Source organism: Amphiura filiformis, chromosome 20, assembly GCF_039555335.1.
Source record: "Amphiura filiformis chromosome 20, Afil_fr2py, whole genome shotgun sequence".
In the NCBI taxonomy this organism is placed as follows: domain Eukaryota; kingdom Metazoa; phylum Echinodermata; class Ophiuroidea; order Amphilepidida; family Amphiuridae; genus Amphiura; species Amphiura filiformis.
Window position 1 is genome coordinate 22,057,761 of NC_092647.1, and position 23,335 is coordinate 22,081,095.

The 23,335-nt window shown below is 38.3% G+C and overlaps 1 protein-coding gene across 2 annotated transcripts in view; it reads right to left on the reverse strand.

Annotated features, from left to right (window-relative positions):
• Positions 1-21,742, reverse strand: part of LOC140142488 (guanine nucleotide-binding protein G(q) subunit alpha-like) — a 74,384-nt gene extending 52,642 nt beyond the window's left edge. Inside the window, exon 1 of one of the 2 annotated variants that reach the window (XM_072164472.1) lies at positions 21,347-21,742. In XM_072164472.1, coding sequence (XP_072020573.1) covers positions 21,347-21,464 — 118 coding nt within the window. In that variant the 5' untranslated portion in view covers positions 21,465-21,742. The remainder of the gene's footprint in view (positions 1-21,346) is intronic. The other variant, XM_072164471.1, reaches the window with a different exon arrangement.
• Positions 21,743-23,335: the final 1,593 nt, after the last annotated feature.

Below are 23,335 nucleotides of genomic sequence, written 5' to 3' on the forward strand. Positions count from 1 at the left end.
TCATTATTTTCATTTCATTCCTGATACAGTATATGGAAATATAACAATAGAGGAAGAAAATTGAGTGGCCATAGGATTTTGGCTAAGTGCCTGCCTCGCTGATATGCAGCGGGAAATTTTCGTGAGGATTTTAATTGCGCCCTGTTCGCGGTTAATTTCAGAACCGCACATTTGAAAGTCAAATATATATATTTGACACATACACTTTCTTGTGTAGACATTTGAAATCTCGAATAAAAGAATTCGAAAATCAGCGCAGAACGCTCAAAATCACGAAAAAATCAATACCGCAAAAATATCCCGCTGTATACAGAACTAAACAATACACTGCTGTTCAGTTTGCAATCTTTCTTAATGAGCGAGTTGTCAGTGACAATGAGCCACGGACTGCCCTGCACAAGCACATATACAGACACTGCATCATTCAAGGTCAATGCTACATGCATAAGCATGTATGCACACATACTGCTACTGACATGGTGGAATACATGTACATAGTCAGTGGTACACCAGGTGGAGCAACCGGAATCCTTCGCAGGGAGAAGAATCTTGGTCAAAAATCCAGTTACCTCCACACAGAATAAAGCAATTCCAATCGTGGTAACGCTTTCTGCGAATCTTTCAGTGTCCACCTAAATCTTTATCACATGACCAAATATGGAATACCGTATTGTTCCTAATAAATGCCAACGGAGCAGAATTTTTTTAAAGGAGGATGTTTATTAGAAGCAGGGGTTATATCTGAAACCAAATTCTGTTCTTGGATGTTCTGAATGAAAATGGAGGCGAAAATTCCGATGTACGACTCACTTCTGGGTTCAAAGATGGTGGCACCCACCCATGCTTTATTATTTCCAAAATGAAAGCAGAGCAGAGTCACTGTGATAATGGTCTTGAAAATCACAGATCCTAAAAAGGAAAGACGTTTCTATTTCCTGCCAAATTCTCACTAGAGGTTGCGGGTTTTTGTTGGTGTAATTCCCAATAAGCAATAATAATAGTTTAGTACCGGTATTAATACAATGGTACAACAAGAATATCAAAATATGTAAAAAATAAAGGTAAAGATCAAATTGGTATTCATACATGTAGGCCTAGCTCTAAGCATGGGCATCAGCACACTATTCCACGTCCTGCGGAAATTCTCTCAGAAAGTAGCCTTACCGAGATAGGTTTGCTACTTGGGAACTTTAGGCCAAGGGTGAAATTATACCAGGACTCGGTTTGGGGAAAAAAAGTGAGTCCTGGTTCACCTGAACCAGGACTCCATTTGGCCTTACCAGGACTTTTTGTCATGATTTTAGAAAAATTATGAAAATTTCCTTTACAGCATGGGAAGCTTTGGGGAATCTTGATACAAGGATTGCTATTATGAGACTGTGTTTAGGCCAATTACAATTGATCCTTAGTTTCCTGTTTCCCTCGCGCGTCCAAAATCAAGAATGGAAAAATATTTAATTATTTTATTTTTATTTAGGTATTTTCATCTTTTAATTGACTTTTAATTACTTTTATTTGCTAATATCTGTTTTTGATCATCTCAACTTTGATTATGAATATAAAACAAGAACATTGTAGGGTCCCCTACTAATATTAATGTAAAAAATCAATTATAAAGGTAAAATAATTAAATCTGTAGTCTTAGTCAAAATGACCAAATGGACTGTTGATAATAGTCACGACCACATTTTCAAAATAAAGAAAGTAATAGATAATTAATAATTAATAGATAATTAATAATTAATAATTAAAAGTCACCTCGTCTCTCATTTTCAAACTTGAAACAGGAAACTAAGAATTAATTGTGAAGGGCCTTATACTGAGCACCTCGCATTACCTCACTGCTAGCTGCTTTTATATCCCTGCATTTTAATCATCTCATTTCTGCTGCGCTGCAAAAGCAGGGTAACGATTCACTACCCGCATCTAGTGGGGAGGGCTGAAGTCCAGACCATGGTGGAACCCACAAAATCATCATCCGTACTGTTTCCATACCGACTTGTTTCTACTGGGGCCGTTACCACGTATTCCTCGCATTACCTGTCAACCATTTGCTCAGTACTAGAAACACACCGATTGGTTAGGAAAATTGTTTGCGATCCTACATGTACAAGGAGTGATTTTGTGATCAAAAACCTACACCACTCTGCAAACATGCCATCCAAGTTCAAGCCCTGTTTACTAGCATTCATCACTCACACATTGGTACACACAGACAAGTCCCTGCTGAGTTGGCCAACCACAGAGGTGTCCTGGTTCAAGGTCAGCTAGCTACCTGCCTACACAAACCAGATATGTCAGGACCACTCAATGAGCAACCTGTGGCAAATCCCACATGCCTTGTATTTATGCAATGATATGTAGTAGGTCTAGGGATATAAATAACCCCAAAATATTGTGAAAGTGGTAATTTTCAAGAGTGTTTTATTTTCGCGAATGGAGTTCCCACTGCGAAATTAACCCCTTGCAAAAATTTGAAATAACGTCTATGAAGTATAAAGGGTCGGATTGGGCAATCAGAAAAATAACAAATTCCTAACTGACTCGCTTGATCAAAGTCCAAATCGCAAAAATAACTGGATGCAAAAATTACCAGTATTACCATGATTACAGAACTCTTGTCATAATATGCATACCTAGTGGTAAAATCTTATGGCAGATCTGGCCGAGGTCAATGAACTTGTGAAAACTGTCAGTATCATGGAGGGTACATGCCATGTAGGCATGTAGGTGTACCATGATAAACAACTTGCATGATTGTACAGTAAAACCTAAATTTTCATATAGGCCTATGGCAGATTTACCAAACTACACACACACACGTAATAGTTATTCCACGAGTGGCCTGAGGCCACGAGTGGAATAAGTTACTTGTACCAGCCCAGAGTGATACATGGCAAAAGAGACCACTGTCTGGCCAACACATGTTATTTATTACACTATGCTGTATGTTGACAATCTATGTTTACAAACATGCTGAGGTCATGGTTGTGTCCTCAAAGTATACACTCACATGGAACCCTTGTTGTGAGGTTACGTAATAGTTATTCCACGAGTGGCCTTTAGGCCACGAGTGGAATAAGTTACTTGTACCAGCCCAGAGTGATACATGGCAAAAGAGACCACTGTCTGGCCAACACATGTTATTTATTACACTAATGCTGTATGTTGACAATCTATGTTTATAAACATGCTGAGGTCATGGTTGTGTCCTAAAAGTATACACCCTTGTTGTGAGGTTACATAATGTTGTCTGGAAAATTTTAATTGAAAAAAAAGACCACTCTCTGGGCACACCTGTTTATGAGGATGGTACAAGTAGTCCACCATGTCATGTGTTATGTCTGGAGCAGGTCATCTCTTTGGGTGGGTCTGTTTACTTTTTGAAGTATATACTAGAGGGTGGGACAAGTAATCTCCCATGTGACTAGTTATGTCTGGAGTGGGACATGGGAGTGGTACATGGGTTTTGACTCCACTCTAGACAGAGTGGTACTAGGCAGTAAAATCACCAGGTATGGTACAAAGCTACATGTAGACCATGATGGTATAGCTCTACACCATGATCATGATGATGGTCTATTGGAACTAGCACTTGTTCAGTGCCTGTATGGGATCATGACAACCCCTCTCTGACATTACAAAATCCACCAGTCCTATCAAGCTTGGCGGAAGCGCCTCGGCCATGCACGCTTCTCGTGTCCCCCCCCCCCCTCGAGGAACTAGAACTAGTTCTAATCTGAACCTCCCTGGTGATTGCCAATAATTATGAAAGATTGAAAGTGATCATCTCATCACGATTATGTTGACATCAAAGTGCAAACCACACTGTCCCATACAGAAATAGAAAGTATGCAATAGCAAAGAACAGATCATATCGGTAGTTTCCGAACCCCTTTCCGAATCAGTCCTATTTTAAGCTTGATGGTTCCGAATCGGAATCGGTAAAAATCCTCTCATTTTGCCAATCTAGATAGATAAGATAGATAGATAACAATCTTTATTCAGGGTATAAATTCATTCAGTTTACAAAAACTGGTCTCCCATGAGACCCTGATAATAATATAAGATTTTTACATACATTTATCAAGAGATAAATTACATAATACAAAAGAAAAGCAAAATTGAATAATGTTTACATTCATGTACATGTAGGTAATATTTACAAATCAAGATGATAAAATGTATTTATAAGACATGAATCTTAACAAACAGACCTAGCGATCTAGTAAACTGATTAATTATTTTTATGCAAAAGCAGTATTTTATGCTTCAAAATTCCACAACACCAATTAGCTAAATGGCATGCCATCCTACCACTTGCATAAAATATGTGATGTGATCAAGCTACATGAGTCGTTCGTTGCCAATATTGATTTTAAGATACAGCCAATAACAATATTTGTTTTAAATTACCATATTTCTCTGGTACAGCCAGTCCAATCATACACCCTGTAAGTCTACGGTCCGATTTTTGATGGAATTTTACATTAAAAGAAAGCTCCAAAAATGGCAGAGGAATTGAAAGCTGAATTTTGGTTTTGCTCGATCGCATCACATATTGCATGGTACTTCTATGATAAATAAATGGAATACAGTATAGAGAAATAACCATGTGGACTGTATCTTATTTCTCAGACCTCAATATCATAATATTGGTATTTTTCATATCTCAATGTTAAACCTGTAATATTATTCCGATGAAATAAATAAAATGCATGGAAAATTTGTCTTCATATTTAAAAAATTCACCAATGTCTGACAATATTAAAAAAAAACACGCAATTGACAGCAGCCATCATATTTTTGTCTATTGTCTGGGGTACAATACAATTCATTGTAGTGTTATTATTGCCAATAAAAAAAAAGGAAGAGGAAAAAACTGACAAGGCTGGGCAATACAATGATTTTCTGTAGCAGTAAGCATGTGACAATTACTCCAACACACACACACAAGTGAAAAAACCCCACCCATTGCCATGAATTGTGGTGATGTGTGCATACACATCGCTAAGTGTCATTAGAGGTTGAGCCAATGTTATGATTTTTTTTTCCTGCAAGATCTTTTGACCGGGTGACTGGGGAAGGATTTGGTTTTGGATATTGGATGGGAATACATGTATTGGACTTATGTATGAAAACTGACCTCAAAATTTATATATATATAGGCCTACCAAATTTTGAAAAAATGACACCCGAAAAATATACCACACTACAAATTATATAATAGTCTATGTCCTTGGTCAATAATATGTTAGTTCGCAACAACAACAAAACAGAAATTGACAAGTTCTTAAATCATTGATTTCTTAATTGACAGTTTTCACAAATTTCTTTTTTTTTTTTTTTTTTATTTTGTTATAATATAATTTTTCTTTTTTTTAAAATAACAAATTTGCAATGTCAGCATTCACTTTCCCCCAGAAAACACTTCTGAAAAATCCATACAAATAAACACACATAAAAGGGTGGTACATTACATAAGTGCTGCATGTCTGATTGTCAAAAATGATTTCAAATGAGGTGAAGTTTACCCCTAAAGTTTTGAAACAACTGAAGCATTTGCAAGTAGTTAGATACATTTTACAAAATGACAATGTACACTAAGATAAATTTTGCATAAACCAGACAAAAACAAACATTACAAAAGGTTATGACATTTAAAATAGGCGTGTCTGAAATAAGTGACTGTAAGAAAAAAAACTATGAAACAATAATTTTGGCTGAACATGAACAATAACATTGTAATCACAATTTCCTAAAATTTACAGGAAATTCCAATACTGACCTTTCCATAAAATTTGCTGCATAAAATCACATCACAATGTCGTACAATAAGACAGGATAAAAGCTACAGAGTATTGCATGAAAATGACAGATCTATTGAACAAATTATACAAGTGAGTTGATGTCACTCCCAACTCCAAGGTTAAAATCTGGACCCCACCCATCTAGGAAGAAGGAGGTAAAAAATCACTGAATGCATGCAGATGTACCGTATTCATTTCATTAACCGCCCAGGGTGGTTAACAAAGTCATTTTAGGTGGGCGCTTTTTTTTTACATTGTTTACATAATTGCATACTACGTAAAAAATGGCCCAAAATATTCATTTATCATCATCATCAATGTGCCTATGTTTCAGACAATGATCCAGATTTGCAGTTAATAATATCACAGTTTACATGTTGTAAAGTCGCTGGATGGGTGCTTATAAGGGCATGGGCAGTTAATGGAACGAATATGTAACTATGCATGATGAGGAGGGCTCAGGAAGCAAGTCCTACACATATCAAAGTTGGTACAATTGTGCTTTACACATACATGTAAGGATGTGCAATACCGTGCCTTACAATGTCACCATCACAATGGATGTGAATATTGTTTATTATGCATTTAATGATTGTGTAGCAATTTCCGTATTCCTAAATTTATCTCCTATGAAGGCTATGATGCAATACAGGACCTCGGATGTGATGAATTCAACATGGCAACGTACATACATACTTCTATGTGTGATTGCAAGTTTTGAACTGAATTTGTTAGAATCCAAAATAAAATAAAACATACTTTTTAATGTACTACTGTAAGTAATTTGTCAAAATTTAGCCATTAAGCATCAGAAATTGACCTCCTAAATCTAAGTTTTTGATTGTTTTGTATAAAATTTGAAGACTTTTTAAAGGAAAGAATACAAAAAAAAAAATTTCTCATCAGGAATTTTTATCAGACAGGTTATGGACACGTGGGCATTTTTCGAGCCGTCCAAATTCGCAATTACCCATCTCAAACACAGGAGGACGGGTCGCTAGCTAAGCCCTTGCCGTACACACCAAATCTTGAACTTAAACTCTTCCTCATTTCACCAGCATCTTCATCCTTGAACTATAAAGTCTTCAAATACATCAAAGGAAATCTCTTGGCATAATCACACGGATCCTATGTAGCAACCTTATCATTAATATCCATCAGAGATGACAGTATTTCCAAACACAGCTCTTCATGGTCATCAATAAAAACCTGTCCTTTTCCATCTATTTCCTCCCCTTAATCGCTATCTCCTAGCGCAGCTTGCCATCTCGCCCAATCAAGCCGCTCTAGCCCACGGATGAACCGCCTTGGTCAACATGGACTTTGCCCCCACTCTCACTAGCACCACAAACAAGCTCATCCATCAGGTCACAGTTCCTTAACCCCGTCATGTTTGCGCAGTCCTAGAATGACCTTTCAATGAGCCAGGTATAAAAACTCATACTCCACAACTCCAGGTCAAATTTTACTCCATTGGCAGATGCAGGTCAGTGAACTGTGACATTGTACATGATGCCTTTCTGGCTCATAGAGTGTCTTCTTCCCAATCAAAATCAAATCCTCCTCTCCTATTGTTTCTTAGATAGCAATGTTGCTATTGCAATATGCTTGTACAAGCTCCTACTGTATACTGTATTCGGTGTATTGCCTGTAACAGTCGCCCCTCCAACAAACGCCCCAAATAAAAAAGTGGCCAAAATAGACATTTCTATGCCGTATCGTGTAAGAAAGCTTAAAACTGACAATTAGCCGAACCACAAAATACCATGGACAAAACCTAAAAATATTATCGACATCAACTTCCATCCACTTCATTGTCAAATTAAAGCAGAAGGTACCGTAACCACTCGGGTATAAGCCCACCCCCCTAGATGGCAGATTTCACTTCAAAAATTGGGGTGGGCTTATAACCGGGGAAGGGCTAGTGCTTGAATTAAAAATTAAAAATAAGAACAATCATCCCCCATTTGCATATGCCCAATGTACCAGTAATTTCTATCATCTATGTCAATTTCTTAAAATTTTAAGTGTGGAATGTTAATTATTAACTGATATATCTTTTATATTTGTTCTTAAATATGAGAGCAAAGCATTGATTTGATTTAAGAACTTGGCCAAAATTTAGTACTGGGCTTATACCCTGAGTGCACCCTTGTTCACAGAATGTTTTGAAAAATAGGGGGTGGGCTTATACCCAGGTGGTTACAGTGCATCTCCCAGTCGGTTATGTAAAGGGTAGGGTGCCAACCCGATGGTCCCAATCTGTCCCCATGCTGTTTGTCAGTGGCCCCAATTGGAATAAGGTGCCATTGCTTTCTTTTACAACATCACAGTAAAGGACGGTGACCCGATATACTTGGAAAATCAAATTCTTTAAACCTTAATATGAGAGAAATATGAGCTTTCACTTGCTACCAAAATCAGTATTTTGATGGGGTAAAGTGGGGGTGTCAATCGGGTTTCCTACCTTTAAATTTTGGGTTCCGGTGTCTACATAGTTCATTTTCATGTAGTAAGATGTATTTCCTGTTTACTAATTATACTATGATCATGTTGCAATCACATCATGACAGTACACACCACCAGTGCAAATTCCTCATCTGAATGCACTCTTGTGATTACATGTGCATCCACAGTATCAAACATGTGCCAATGTGCCTACTATCACCAACCTAGAAATTTTGATTCTCAACAGTTTTCTGTGGGGATATTTCTTCAGGAATGTATTACAGAAAATCTAGTAGGGCCCCCTTTACATAAATTTATGCATGTGGTGAGTGGCCTTTCAATTCCATTTTATCGGCAAAATCACAGAGGGGACGCCCAAGCAATTTCGGAAATAAAGTAGCCCCGATATCCACACAGCATGCCGAATCTGCAGCATGTTCTGATGTTTACATCGTGCGAGAACCGACTCCCCTATCAATTAATATAAATGAGCCATGCAATCCATGCACGCGTGTTGTATTATTTATGTTTGTACTGCTATTGAGAAGTTTTTGGTGAATCTGCGCTGGCGGTGTGATGACAGCAATTGCATGTGACTCATTCCCAGGGCCCTCAAACATCCCAATCCATCAGTACACAGTTCAATAACCCTTATACTCTTTGCACACCAACAGATTGACCTCTGGATACATTGCGTACAAAAAACTCATACCCCCAAACATTGAAATCAACTTCCATATCACGTTCATTAATTGCAGGATATTGAACTTTGCCATGTGAAATCGGACCATTTTGGCGGATAGTAATTGGCTTAAACATGATCATGTAATCATCTACTAGTGATGGAAGATTTCATCATCGAGTTAGTTCGCAATTAAGCGCATAAAATCTATGCATGGCTGGCTGCGTTTTGTTTGTGTATCAGTCTACCAAACAATGAACAATAACAGTGTAAGCAGAGCGTGATTTTGTTTTTTTAATGGGGACTGACTGGACGCAGGACGTTTACTGTCCAGAATCAGTATCAGTAGGTAAGAGAACCATCTCATGTTCTCAGAACAGACATTTTCTTGCAGTTGCTTTAATTAAAGGGGCGTCACCCGATCAACAGCCTGACCCCCATTGTTTTCATCAAATTGCGAAAGACAACAACAGCATTGGATAATCTTGCAATAGGCCTTGCGATAGGCCAGCCTAAGAATTCAAATTATGGCCTCCCTCCACATGGTGGTGCCACAGTCTGGTTGATGGTCAAATGTAATTTTCACAATGCAAAAACTAAAATTTCAAAACTATCATGGATGAATCCCGGGGGATGAATATATACCAATCATTTTAGGACACCTAAATATAATTTATTTAAAACAAAATGTATTTTGAATTCTGGGCACATGCTAATGAAAATATTACCCAGTCTACTTGGAAAAAATTTACTTATTAAAAGGAAAATTATTTTATTAAAAGTTTTTATATCAAGTTTAATACACTTTTAACAATGCTAGCATGTAATTATCAAACATGGGTCGATCCTTCATGTAATTATTTCGTGTAAGCTAATCCTAACCCTAATCCTAACCCTAACCCTAATTTCGTGTATAATTACATGAAGGAGTAACCCAAACATGTCATATCAGTATTCTCCTACAGCAAGTTTAATATTGAAGCTAGAAATTTTTGGAATCAAATTTATTCTAGTTTGTTGGACCAGGAAGCATAAAAATATTTTTGCTGCAGCACTTTTTGGGCCCACAGGGTTGAGTTTGAGAAGGGTTGGTTGAATGAACGAAAACACTCCAGACATTTTTGTCCAACCTTTAACAATAATGATTTTTAAATGCATATGAACCCAGTGCAAAATCCTTTTGTTGATATCATAATCAGATCGAAATTGGATAATTATTAGTCATCCGATGTTGACAAAAAGGTCAGATTCCAATGTCCAAGGTCACATTTTGAAGAATATGTATACAAAGGCAAATGTTTAAATCGAAAGTCGAACTGAAACACTCAAAAATGCACAACACGTATAGATACTCGTACACATGTACTCATGCACATGTATGCTAAATGTGCCCTGATCATAATTATAGGCCTACAATGTACAATTGTCAAATTTTCACCTATCACGGGTGTACACATACCCTCTCTAGATCACTCTATATCACTCCAAGTTGGATTATTCCTACATGACGACCAATTTGAGACCACTCTTGTTCAAATCTCAGCACATGTGAAGCCTCACGATATCCACCACCAGTACCACTGACATGTCAGTCACAATCACTAAATTGCATGGACAAAATGACTCAAAACTCCCATCCATTTCTTTGCCTAATTATGGTAGAATTTCACTAATCCCATGCACTTTATATACAGGTTTAATTTTGATGTATGTCCCACAAAAATGTCATTTTTCGTGGGCACCGCCATCATGTAGTATTAGTATAGTAGTAGATCCCTCCTTTCAACAGGAGCACCATCCGGAAATTGAACCCGATTTTTAAGCTTTTTTCACTGACCATTCACTTCCAATAAACGCCCCCCTTTTGGAAAAATGCAACGCCCCCGGGGCATTTGTTTTACAGACAATATGGTACCGTATGTGAATTTCCGACATGGATCATGAATCCATCATCATTAACACAAAATACATGCCTAACATAATCTTCTCCTCTGTACTTGCTTGCATTGCCTCCTTTTATTTCTTATGAAACAAACAAACCAGAAAAACTTCCAAAAAAGTGTCATGTGCATTATTTTCTTTCCACTCTATGCAGGATACACACTATACTATGCACCTAGGTTTCATTATCATTGAGGTATAGGACTTTTTATTTTTTTCGGAGAAGAGCAGGTAGGGCAACTACTTGATTATATTTCTACATGTTCATACTACATACTCTGAAAATTTTAGAAAATTCGCACGAGTCCGTTTTTTTTAAATCACATTTTTGTTCCTAAAATGGGGGTTATAGCGCCCTCAACAGGCACTCTCTCCATAGGGCTACATGTAAAGACCAGTTATAGACAAATGGCCCTAAAATAAAACGGACTCATGCGAATTTCCTCAAATTTTGCATATGATGTAGATTTAACATCTGGAATGTAATGCAAGTGATGTCGTTGCTGCTCTTCTAAATTCATTTTTAAAATGTCCGTCCCAGACCAAGGTGTATGATCAGCACTTAATAGGCGAGAATTATTCGGTTTTTGTTAATGCGCGAGTCAATAAAGTTCCAACTTAAGCACGCATAAAATCACAAAAGCACGCATAATTCACGCAAAGCGCAGCTCGCGTAGGTGCTGCGCCCAACTGTGTGAACGTCAATCCACAATGTTACTACAAGTCCCGCCTATTACGAGCTGATCGAGTATAAAGTCGAATAAATTATTGATCATCGTTATCAATATTAACGGATTAGAGTCACTAAATGGACCATGAAAAACAAAACATACTTTTGCACAATCAAAAAATTTTTATATTTTATATTCATCTTGAGAGAATTCAATTTCTCTAATCCCACAGCACTTGTCAGTAAGTCAGTCCAATCAGTCAGTCAACATCTCTGTTCATTACTATTATATAAGCTTTCCTTAGGATGTGTATACACTAGAGCCTGGGAGTAGTAGGGGTTTCCCCAGTCGTGGCATCGGGCCATTAATCACACCTCAATATGAACCAATGAGTGCGCATCCCTATTAAAATGTCAAAACATTTTGTCTTTTCTTGCAGGGGAATGATTGATCCATCTTGTTCTTAAAATGCAGTCATCAGGAAGTTGTATCGTCCTTCTTCGCACCTCAACCTTGAACTAAGGCTGGCATTTTCGGTCGGGTAAACGGGTACCCGCCGAGATTACATTACCCGGGTAGGAAATACCCTCCCCGGGTACCCGAAATTTTTTTTTTTTTTTCAATTTTTTTTTTCAATTTTACCCGTTTACCCTCCCGAAAAATTGCGGCGGGTACCCGGGTACAAAATTACCCGAAAATGCCAGGCCTACCTTGAACGGTATCGGTTTCTCTGATTGCGACGCCCTGGAACAGCAGTGGCGCCAAGTCAAGCACCAATGAGATATTCATCTGCTCTATGGGGGGGGGCAGATGTAGATAATTTTGTTTCACATTGTGAGAATCTACTCCTGACTAGCACTACTTTCGGGCTCTGTTGCTATTAGTATACTATCCAGAGAGGTTGACACGCTTGATTGAGCGTCTCGCGCCACGCTGATCGCTAAGTCTGTGAGGGTCACAGACTGCGGCTACTCCTGACAACAGCATTTTTACAAACTGAATCGTTAAATTCTCATTCATTTACGTGTATAGATTCACAAAATCTGTGATCATCTCTAAATTAGATTCATGCAAATTAGTTTAGGAGTTCTGGGATTCACATCCTCACTGAACTCAAGATCAGTTTCTTCCGAACAGCTTGAATCTCTAAATATGGCTGTGAAACATGGATTCTCACACAGAAGCTGGAGGACTACATTAGGACTGCATTGCATTAACCCCCAAGCTGTATCATTAAATGCAATACACAGATACCCTAGTATTACAGGGGTGTGATTCAAAGCATGTGGAATATCCGGAAAGTAGCAGAAAATCCTGAAAAACAGTGTGAAATTGAGCTAAAATACCACGAAACAGGCTGAAAATCCAATATTTTGTCGCAAATTTTGGTCACAAAATGTCACAAAAATCCTGAAGAATCACACGGCTATTACCTTGTGGGAAGGAATTTTGGTACAACCTGACTTCCGGAACAACCCTGACTTCACATATTGGGAGTGCCCATTCCAAATGCTGTTCAACAGGGTACACTGTTACAGGCCTAAAGGAATTGATATTTTATGGGGCTATTGAACTACTAATATTTTCTTCAGAAAAATGGCCCAGGCTGTCCAATGAGCAAATTGCTCATGTTACAAGGGCTATCTTAGAAAATAAATGGGGATATCACAACCCAACCTTATATTCTGAGCCTTGCGCTGTCATAATACAAATGAAAATTAACATCTACGCACAATGTAACACACATCTACAGTATCAAAGAGGACAGGCTATTGTTAAAAATAGGTAGACCACACCCTCTCTCACACCCAAAACCCTGAAGCATAACCACATTACTAAACATAATACATGATATTGTCCCAGAATGGGGGCACACCCACCCTATACGGTACCAAACGTTTTCTCCATGCCCTGAAGCAGGATACTAAATAGACAGTCATGTTATTTTACGAAGAACAACCTTTTGAAACAAGAACTGCTATTATAAATGCAAACCTCAAGTAAACACTGTAATGTACCACAATGCAACAATACAACAGGGACATGCCAGTAAAAGGAAACCATGGTATAAATACAACAAACATTCAAAATTTCCACACAAATTGTGGAAAAAACACATTTTTTTAATAACAAAGACAACCATCACACATGACAGTCAACAACAACAATTAAGCAGAACATGCCATTGTGTACATACACATGTTAACTGGGTAATGTGGGTATGCCCCAGCCAGCCAGACATGAGAGAAGCAGCTGTTTCTGCAGGCCTGACCACACAAAAAGACTGATATTGTGCATCATGTACATGTATGCCCAGTCAACCACAACATAAATGAACCAAAACAGAGCACTTTTTTTTTAAAATGTAGAAAAAATTAGAAAGCAAATAATAAAATTATGTTCAAATAATGTCCCAATGGTGGTCGCAAGCCAATTCGATTGAAATAAAGATCTTAACCGGACTGACAAACTCGATGTACTAGTTATTCAAAAATTATTTGTCAAAATTATTTGTGCTGAAAAATTTGCACATTTGCACTTTTCCTTCCATTACTGTTATTGTGGAAAAATGTATAGCTGTGGTGTTAGTATAATATGTTAGGAAAATATTTTACCCAATGACACCATGTTGACATTGCCTAAATAATTTGAAAGGGTGACTATTCTTGTTGCTATTTTGCTATTTCTATTTTTAACTTGACCTTTTGAGGTCATCTAGTAGACTTTTTTACCAGTCGTTTTATATATCCTAACTACAGTTCGCCCTTTGAAAAGTGAACTTTGACGCACATATTGCAAAAGTTCCAGCAGCGATATCGGTTTTTGTGGCGGTTCCCGTTATTTTCTGATCATGTGGTTGAGTGCTCACTGCCTGAAAAGGGGGGTAAGAACACAGGGCACTATCATATTTGCCTTGAGAGCCAGCTCTTATGTACTAGTGTGGCGTGCATGTTATGGATAACATCAGCGATGCCCATGCCTATCCTAAGTACATGTATGTCCTGAGCTGAGCAGTTCTTGATTTGGGTCCATTTGTATGTGTTTGCATGGGCAAGACAGGCTATGACTGCATCAAAGCAGCAGGTCTCGTACAAATGGGCGATATGGTGATGGTGATGGCTATGCCTACATTTACATCGCAGCCGCTTCCGATCAGGGTAAAGGTTGGCTGTTTGTGCACCCCACCGTGGTGATGGTAGCATGGGAGCGCAGTGTTTCAACACGTATCTGCCCAGGTTAAATTTGAGATTTTTTTAATGATTACATCATTATGATGTTTCAAACCAGCTCTCATGTACTCTCATGCTGCTGAGAGCCAGACATTTCATCTTGCCTCTTGAAGCCAATGTAAAGACCTGCAATTAAAGAGGTAGCCCCACCAGAGCAGTTCTTCTGGGTGAACCATCACTTGAGGGGCTTCCTCTTTTAAGAAACGGTTGCCTAACAAATGACCCTGGGGTGGTATAAACATTGCAGGCATTAGGTAAGTCACTTGTCTATTGTCACCGATTTGATAACCAGGCAGGTTTGGTTCACTCCAGAAGAACTGCTCTGGTGGGCTACTGGGCTTCCTCAAGCCCTCTTTAAATGAAATTTACAGCTTTGCAACCAGGACTCAGTTTCGCAAAAAAAGAGGGAATCCTGGTTCACCTGAATTTTGCTGTAACCAGGACTCAATTTGGCCTTGCCAAGACTAACTCTTTTTTTCATGATTTTACGAAATTTGAGAAAAAAATACTATCTTGAAAAGTACATCACTGCCAAATTATGACCCCTGAAGGCAAATAACAAGAAAAGTTGGCAAAATATTGGTAACAGGTAAGATTTGCCACTGCATTTGCTGAAAATACATTGGATGCGGCTGATATTTTAAGTGACAATGAGCTTGCTTTTTTTCGCAGATATCATGTAGTATTATTTTCTGCTCAACTTTCATACAGCAATGGTGGGCGACACTTTGGGACAAAACTTGTCGCTTGGTTCCAGGATTTTTTAAATCGTCAACAGACCATATTATGGGACTCCCGGGCGTGGAATGTCACCGTCGTCTGCTAAATTCTACCCTTTCCTGCAATGTGCAAGACTTCCTGCTTGCAAATTGAAAAAAACATGCCCATCTCTATAAATGTATTATTTCAATTAGGAATTGCCTTGAATGACAATAAAAGACACTCCGAAGTAAGACCAGGGATTGTATGTATAAAGGGACTGGAAACAGCTTATTGATGGCTAAATTTGTAAGATCGGATTATCTTTTACGACCTTCGCACCAAGGACAGTGATGTTTGATTCCTTATTATTTTGCATTTCAAAATACTGACAAATCAAGTTATCTGTAAAATATGTGTGATTTTTTGAACAAAAATTTCTGTGTAGCATTGAGAATCATCTACATCGATTTTGGAGACAAATATGCCGATTTTGTGGAAATGCTAGAATAAACAAGTGCACACCATACACTTGCTGTTCCTACTGATTTGATACTGAAATCATTCTTAATGTTCTTTGATGATTTCTAGAGTATTTTATTATAAGTTTTAGGCCCACAAGCCGCACTCCCGTGTTGTAACTGTGATGGGATTCATATCAAGGTCTATCGATCAACCTATCAATGCTTGCTTGATCAACTGAGGATAATTTGTAAACCAGCAACTCGCATTGGTACAATTAGGGGAAGCCATTTCCAATTCCTTCATACACAGTCCCTGGTACATGTAGGACCCAGCTTTAGGGCTGTTGTCAACAAGGCTGTTGTCGACAAAGCAATTTCCCCAATTGCCAACAAAAAACTTGTCATTAAAAATATTGGAGATGAAAAAACTCCATCAGTTTGCTATTATTTTCATTCGCAAGTGGTTCAGATTCTTTCCATTACAATCTTGAGATTTGACCAAGCTGGAAGTCAGTGCAATGTCAAATGCTGAAGCAATTGAAACTTTTAACCCAATTTGAGACCACACACTTGACTTGAGTGCACTCATAATGCTTCATAACCCTCATTCCATTGTGATAGTATTGATTGGTCATCCAATTGGTCCTACATGGCCAAGTCCCCATTCAACTTGGGTATTATTTTCCCAATCAAAAAACTTTTCTTGAGTTTGCAGCAGAGATAGCCACTTGGTGCCAAGAAAAAATCTTGACATCAAAATCATGAAAATGTACTTTTCCACAAAATAATCCGAAATCTGGGAATTTCCCAAAAAGTGGCATCTCTATCAGGTAGTGTAATTTTTTTAAACAGTCAATCTATTCTCAACTGAACAGAGCATCACATCCTCTGCTTGACCATTTTCAGACTCATCAGCATTACAGGAATCGTTTGCTGCCAGATCATCATTCTCCTTGCAGGTGCATATATCCAGGATGGGACTCTGCACTGTAGCCACTCAAAGAACAACAAGTCCATTCATGAACTTATGTTGTAAAATTTGTTTCACAAAATTTGCATCTAAAGCTCGATTGCATCTCAAGCTCGATGATTATATGAATTCACAAAATAATCCCCTAATACCCTTCACATGGTGAATCCTCACAAAGAGGCTCCATGAACATGACCAGTAACATGGAGAGCGAGTTGGTAGAGCGGTTGTTCCATCATTTTGCACCACTGAGTCCCGGGTTCAAGCCCCGTCCAGCATGTGCACTTGGTTTATTCTGATCCATGCTCGCAATCGCAGCTTTTCTCCGGGATCTCCAGTTTCCTCCTACTTTCAAAATTGGTGAATACTTTTGAATAGTAATTTGTTTGTTGGTGTATGTTACAATCTAAGTGCGGATAGGTTTGCACCGGATTTGGCTGCAACCGGCCTAGGTTGATACAATCTGATTCTGAGCATTCACCAATGGCAGCGATCCGACACAAAATCTGGTCGGGAAATGTTAATGACTATGTGTTGCGCAACAAGCAATACAAATTATTTTTGTATCGCTGGTATTGCATCGCATCACAGTTTGATGGATATCTAATATTTGACTAAATTTCCTTCCATTTTCCTGATGAGATTTTAAAGATTTATGTGAACAATGTTTCGGAAGAGGAGTCATCCTGGACACACAGACAAGCCTTAGCAAGAGCCTTGACCCAACAGACACAATTTAATCACTCCTGTGCTATGGCCAACCCATTCTCAATTTTGCCTGGGATTGAACCTGGGACCTCGCTTTCATTTCTCTCCAAGGAAAATATCTTTCCTGGTCACAAGCAGGGTCCCTGCTACAGTTTGGAGGCCTATCGGAGGCCTTTTGAAACAATAAAATGGTGACGGACGGTCGGACCCCATATTTTTCTTTTCATTCAACAGATACAAATGCCATTTAATTTAAAAGCTGGTAGTAACCGTAGGGCAGGCTAATCACACCAATATCTTATTAACCCAAGCACATCCTGGTTACGTACCGGGTCCACTACTATCATCACTGGCAAATTGACACCAACATTTATCAGATGAGTCAAATTTATGTCAAGTACACATTCACAAACACAAAATATTATGAAGTACACATATCGGTAGTGACTCCTAAGTGATAGCAAGCTTCATAGTGCATTGGGCTATTCAAGTTGAGATCCATACCCCTATGGAAGACATGACTTTAACCTCCCACATACATTGTTTAGGGGGACAGAAGGTATAAATTTCAAATGAGATTACCTGAATGGGTGACTACATTTGAAATCTACACCCCCTGTCTACACCCCCTGTATGGGAGAGTTTACATGTTTACCAAAGGGGGCTGTATGGATTTCAATTCTTATGCATGCATGGTGACATTCCATGGTGTGAATATACTATCATTGAGCTATGCTTTGTTCATAACCTTCAAAACATTCTTCTTGACAGGGCTGCCAATTTCAATACTGCTACTCCCTGTTCCATATCTTTGCATGTATGCGAAAGATGTGCACACACTGTTTCGATGTTAAATTTTATTTTCAAATAAGCAGGGCAGATGATGTACCGGTACACATGTTTTGGATCCGCTATTTGCCATCACAGCGAATACATCATACCTATACTGGTTCACGCTTAGCAACCCACTGACTTTGCTTGGCGATAGTTTTGATTGTGGTTCCGAACACAGATAGCGTGAACCAGCAGCTGACCTTGCAACAAACGGTTTTGATGTCCCACTACGATGGCGAAAAGATCTGTCAAGTGTCAACCTCAACCAGAAAGCTTTCCACGGCTTAGTCAGGGTACCGTATCTCACGTTTACATCTAAGAGAACACTTCAGACTCCAAATAACAATAACACAGTAAATCACCAATACTGAATTGTCACATCGGGGGACCAAAATAATGTACCTCCAACAATATTGGCAAAAATCACAATTTAATTGGTGCCTCTCAGCGTGAATGTTACAAAGGTTTGTGCATATTATATCGAGCACTCTCACCACAATGCACTTCACACAGGCGCTCACCTTCAATCTATGTTCGCCAAGTGCGTGGTGAAACAGTGAGAGGTACGCTGTTTTATCTGCCATGAGCGACACACTACCTGGCGAGGTTGCGTCTCTCTAAAATAAAACAACTTTGGAGTGTACTGCAACTTGCAAGAAGAACTTACGGTCATTGCAAATTAATTGTTTAGTTACGGTTCCCCACAACTCGAAAAGTGGTTGCAAAATAATTTGTAAACTTTATTTACTTTGCTTTTTGAACAATAAATCGCTCATACACTGTCTGGGACACTCTTAGGGCACCATCAATTGACGAAAATTGCAGTATGAAGAAGTTGGAAAATGACGACCAAAGATCCATGCATAAGGCGTCAATTTATTTCGCTGCGAAACCGGAGTTTTATAATACAAACATGGACATTAAAACTTTTTTGCATTTAGAATCTCTAATCACTTTTGCTCTCTCCAAGGGTCTGAGGGGAGTCTGTTGTAGCTATGGTTGGTCAAGGAACCCCTAACCAAACATTATTTTTCCACAGCCTTAATTACCGGCACCTTTTTTCATGAAATTTGGTTATGAACATAGCATAGTTCTGTAAGCGTTCACCTACCTGCTTTCCGATATCGTATTGCAATATAACATGCATGCATTTTATATTGCAGTGTTTTGCAGGGACTGCCTTTTGAGGAGAGCGAGAACAATCGCTGTCTAATGCGCTCCTTAAATCTGATAGAAGAGTGATTTTTAGCTCTCCTTAGTTGACCATGTTATCCTTACAAGTTACATCATGTTGTAATGCTCTATACAGTTCTCCTTGAAGGCTCCAGAAGAGTTGTTAAATGCTCTCCTGCAAATTCCAAAAGACAGTCCCTGGTATTGTCTACCCTATGTAAGAAAAACAAAGCTGGTATCCAAACAATAATTCATCAGTATGGCAGATACCCCTATATTATAGGCAAGGCCTATCATGCAAACAGCTATCTTGTTCCATGTATGAGTCCAATGGGTGACATGTTGCAGCAAGTGGCTACTCTCCAAGTCCAACAGACGAGAGTTTTTGACCAGTACGGACTACGGACGTACCTAGAAAAATCAACTTAAAAGACGGCATAAACAGTGCGCTGCATCTGTGTGAGTGAAACTGTAGTGTAAACAATGATCAATTTTAAATAAACATTACAATAAAGGCATAAAGCTGATCTTTATTACATCGCTGAGCGATAGCGATTGGTTTCTAGCCAATGAGATAGCTTGCTTTAGAGCGGACTACCTCATTGGTCGAATACCAATCGCTTGTTGCTCAGCGATGGAGTACAAATTCAGCTTAATTGATTTGTGCAGTTTTCAACTGTTGAACATTTGATAGCCTATTAGCCAACATCCATGGTCATGTGCGCATGCAGGGTCCATGACGTGTACCACAATCATGTAGGCTACACACATCTCTACAACACGACGTGACAGAGCGGACGTCAACGTTTAATTTGACAGTGTTCTTGTGACCGTCCTTGAGTTAACATGCTCACTAATGACATGCCTGTGCATCAAATGGTCAATAGTTGAAAATGTTCGCATCAGTTTCAATGATATTAGGAAACATTACATGTGTCAAAGGTCACATGTACATGTTAAAATACACTGACTGACACATTAGCGGACACCAATCTGCATTTTTTCCATCATAAAAATAAGCGGAAAAACTTAAAACCACAAATTTTGCAACAAAGTACTAAATTTGGTGTTGGAAATTGCGACTTAAAGAAGGGAAGTCAACCTATCAAGGCCACACTGTGTTTATGATCTTGGGTGGAAAATCCAAGATGGCAGCCAGGTGATAAACAGAGTGATGGAGGAAAAACATACACCCATGTTTTGTACCTTTTCTAGTGTATTTCTTCGTAATATTTAGCCATAATATGGTAATTTATCAATAGTTTTATGGTTTACCACCTAATTTGAGTTTTACAATGGGTTCCGACGAGCCAGATTCTTAAAATCATATTTACAAATACAAGGCGGTCCTAACATCATCATTTAAGATGCACTCAATTTAGGGTTGAACAGCACAAGGCTCACTTCCATCACAAAATAATCCTAAAACTGGTAATCTGGCGACGGTTTTCTGGTCCTTATATCACTCATTTGTGGTGTTAATGATGGAAAAACTTCAGATGGACGTGGACATAGGGTTTACATGCAGCAGATCATCATGGCTGTCGTGTTCCGTGTCAACATTAGCATAAGATGAAACCGTTAAAATTGCACGCCCGCACATACATGTACGGCACACACATTTTACACAGCCATTCCCGATCAAAATACACAAATATTTTCATGTAATACAGCGATGTGATGCCACAATTTTCACAATCTGTGTCCTTTACTTACCAAGCAATAGCAGTTTGAGCTCCCTACGTGCATCTCGTTTGTCTTTTCGGAGCTGTTTCTCAATTTCTTGATTGATACGTTTCTGTTCTTTCGCTTCTTCGCTGAGACAACACGCCATGATGTTGGGGCTGTGTAAAGCAGTACCCAGCGTCCAAAAGCTATAAACCTAGCTTCGTGCGGGTGAGTACTGCTGATAACACCGGCTTTTCTACCCTTTGAAGCCGGTCCAGAAGGCTACAAGTAAACCAAATCGATCCCCTAAAGTCCACAGAAAGCTGGGGTTTCCGATTTGGGCCCCCTTTACGCGAGGCGGCACCCAGTGTGACCCTATAATTCCTCAACAATCTACTGTCAGGAACCGTGAAGGGAGTCAGAAATGCAGGGTGTGGTGATGGAACGACTGTACTCGCTCACCCCACCGGAAAGTAGAAATGTTTTATTCTTATGGCGATATTTTACCAAATAATACGGAGAAAATTGCATAAGTAAGCTAACAAATATTGTTTTATATAAATATGTTCAAATATTTTGATAAATCTGGATAAAATCCAAAATATTAGGCTTTTTTAGTGAATTATACGTGCGGAAGAGCCTAATTCCACTATGATGGAAGAGCCAAAAATAAGTATTATGGGATGGCCAGTATGATAATGCATCTCGCGGAGATTTCGTACCAGAGCTCGGCTAGTCAATGTATGTAAAAAGCCATTGGAAAATCTACCAGAGAGCAATTTGTAAGACAGTTCACATAAAAATAGGCCGACATTTTTGCGTTGCTTCATTATATAGGCCTAGTTTTAAAAATTTGAATTTTAAAAGTACAGAAACATGACTTTGAGTTGTTGAAATCTTCAGAAAACCAGTTTTGAACAACCTTTTTCTGATAACTATCCAATCTTGAATTTTTGTAAATGCTATGTATACATGAAGTTGAAAATATTAAAATTAAATAATAATACATGTTAGAAGAAACCCTGTAAATGTTGTTTGTATCATTTTATTGGAATGCACTGCGTTGCAGACACGCTTGTGTCACTTTTCTAAAGAGTTCACTTTGAGCTTCAAAATTCTTTGAATATGTAAAATAAGTTTTCATACGGCCGGGTTTTCATAAAGCTGGCTGAATAATCATGTCAGCTTATAATATTTTAGCTCATCATCATCATTTCCGGTCATCATCACCACCATCAGCTACCATCACCATCATCATCAATATTGAGTCCCACCACATTAATTCCCGAGCATTTGATTTTTGTTTTTGTTTGTTTGTTTGTTTGTTTGTTTGTTTGTTTTGTTTTGTTTTTGTTAGTGTTTTGTTTTTTGTTTTTGTTTGTTTTGTTTTGTTTTGTTTTGTTTTGTTTTGTTTTGTTTTTGTTTGTTTGTTTGTTTGTTTTGTTTTGTTTTTGTTTTGTTTTTGTTAGTGTTTTGTTTTTTCTTTTGTTTTGTTTGTTTGTTTGTTTGTTTTGTTTTGTTTTTTGTTTTTTTTTGTTGGTTTTTCAGTGTTGTTGTTTTGTTTTGTTTTTGTTTTTTTTGTTTGTTTTTTGTTTGTTTTTTTTTGTTTTGTTTTTTGTTTTTTGATTAATAGGTTTTACAACCCTGCAAGTAACTTATGAAGATCATTTCCGTTGGGGTCCATTGGACACCCGGATAGCCTCATAACAGTGAGGCTCCCAAACTGTTCTCGAAACTGTCTGCGAGACACATTACATGTATGGCTCTCTTGATGGCCTATACGGGAAGTCTGTATTAAAGGAGTATTTCGTGATCCTAGCATCCTCTATTTATGTCATTTTTCATTAGATATCCACGAAAAACACCTATTCCCAAAATTTCAGTTGATTCCGATTTTGCGTTTGCGAGTTATGTATGATTATGTGTATTACACTGCTCCATAGATAATGCGTTGTAATTTCGTTCTGGTGCACCAGAACGAAATTCAAATTTCACGATATCTTTGCTAAACGAATTAATCTGCAAGAAATATTTTGT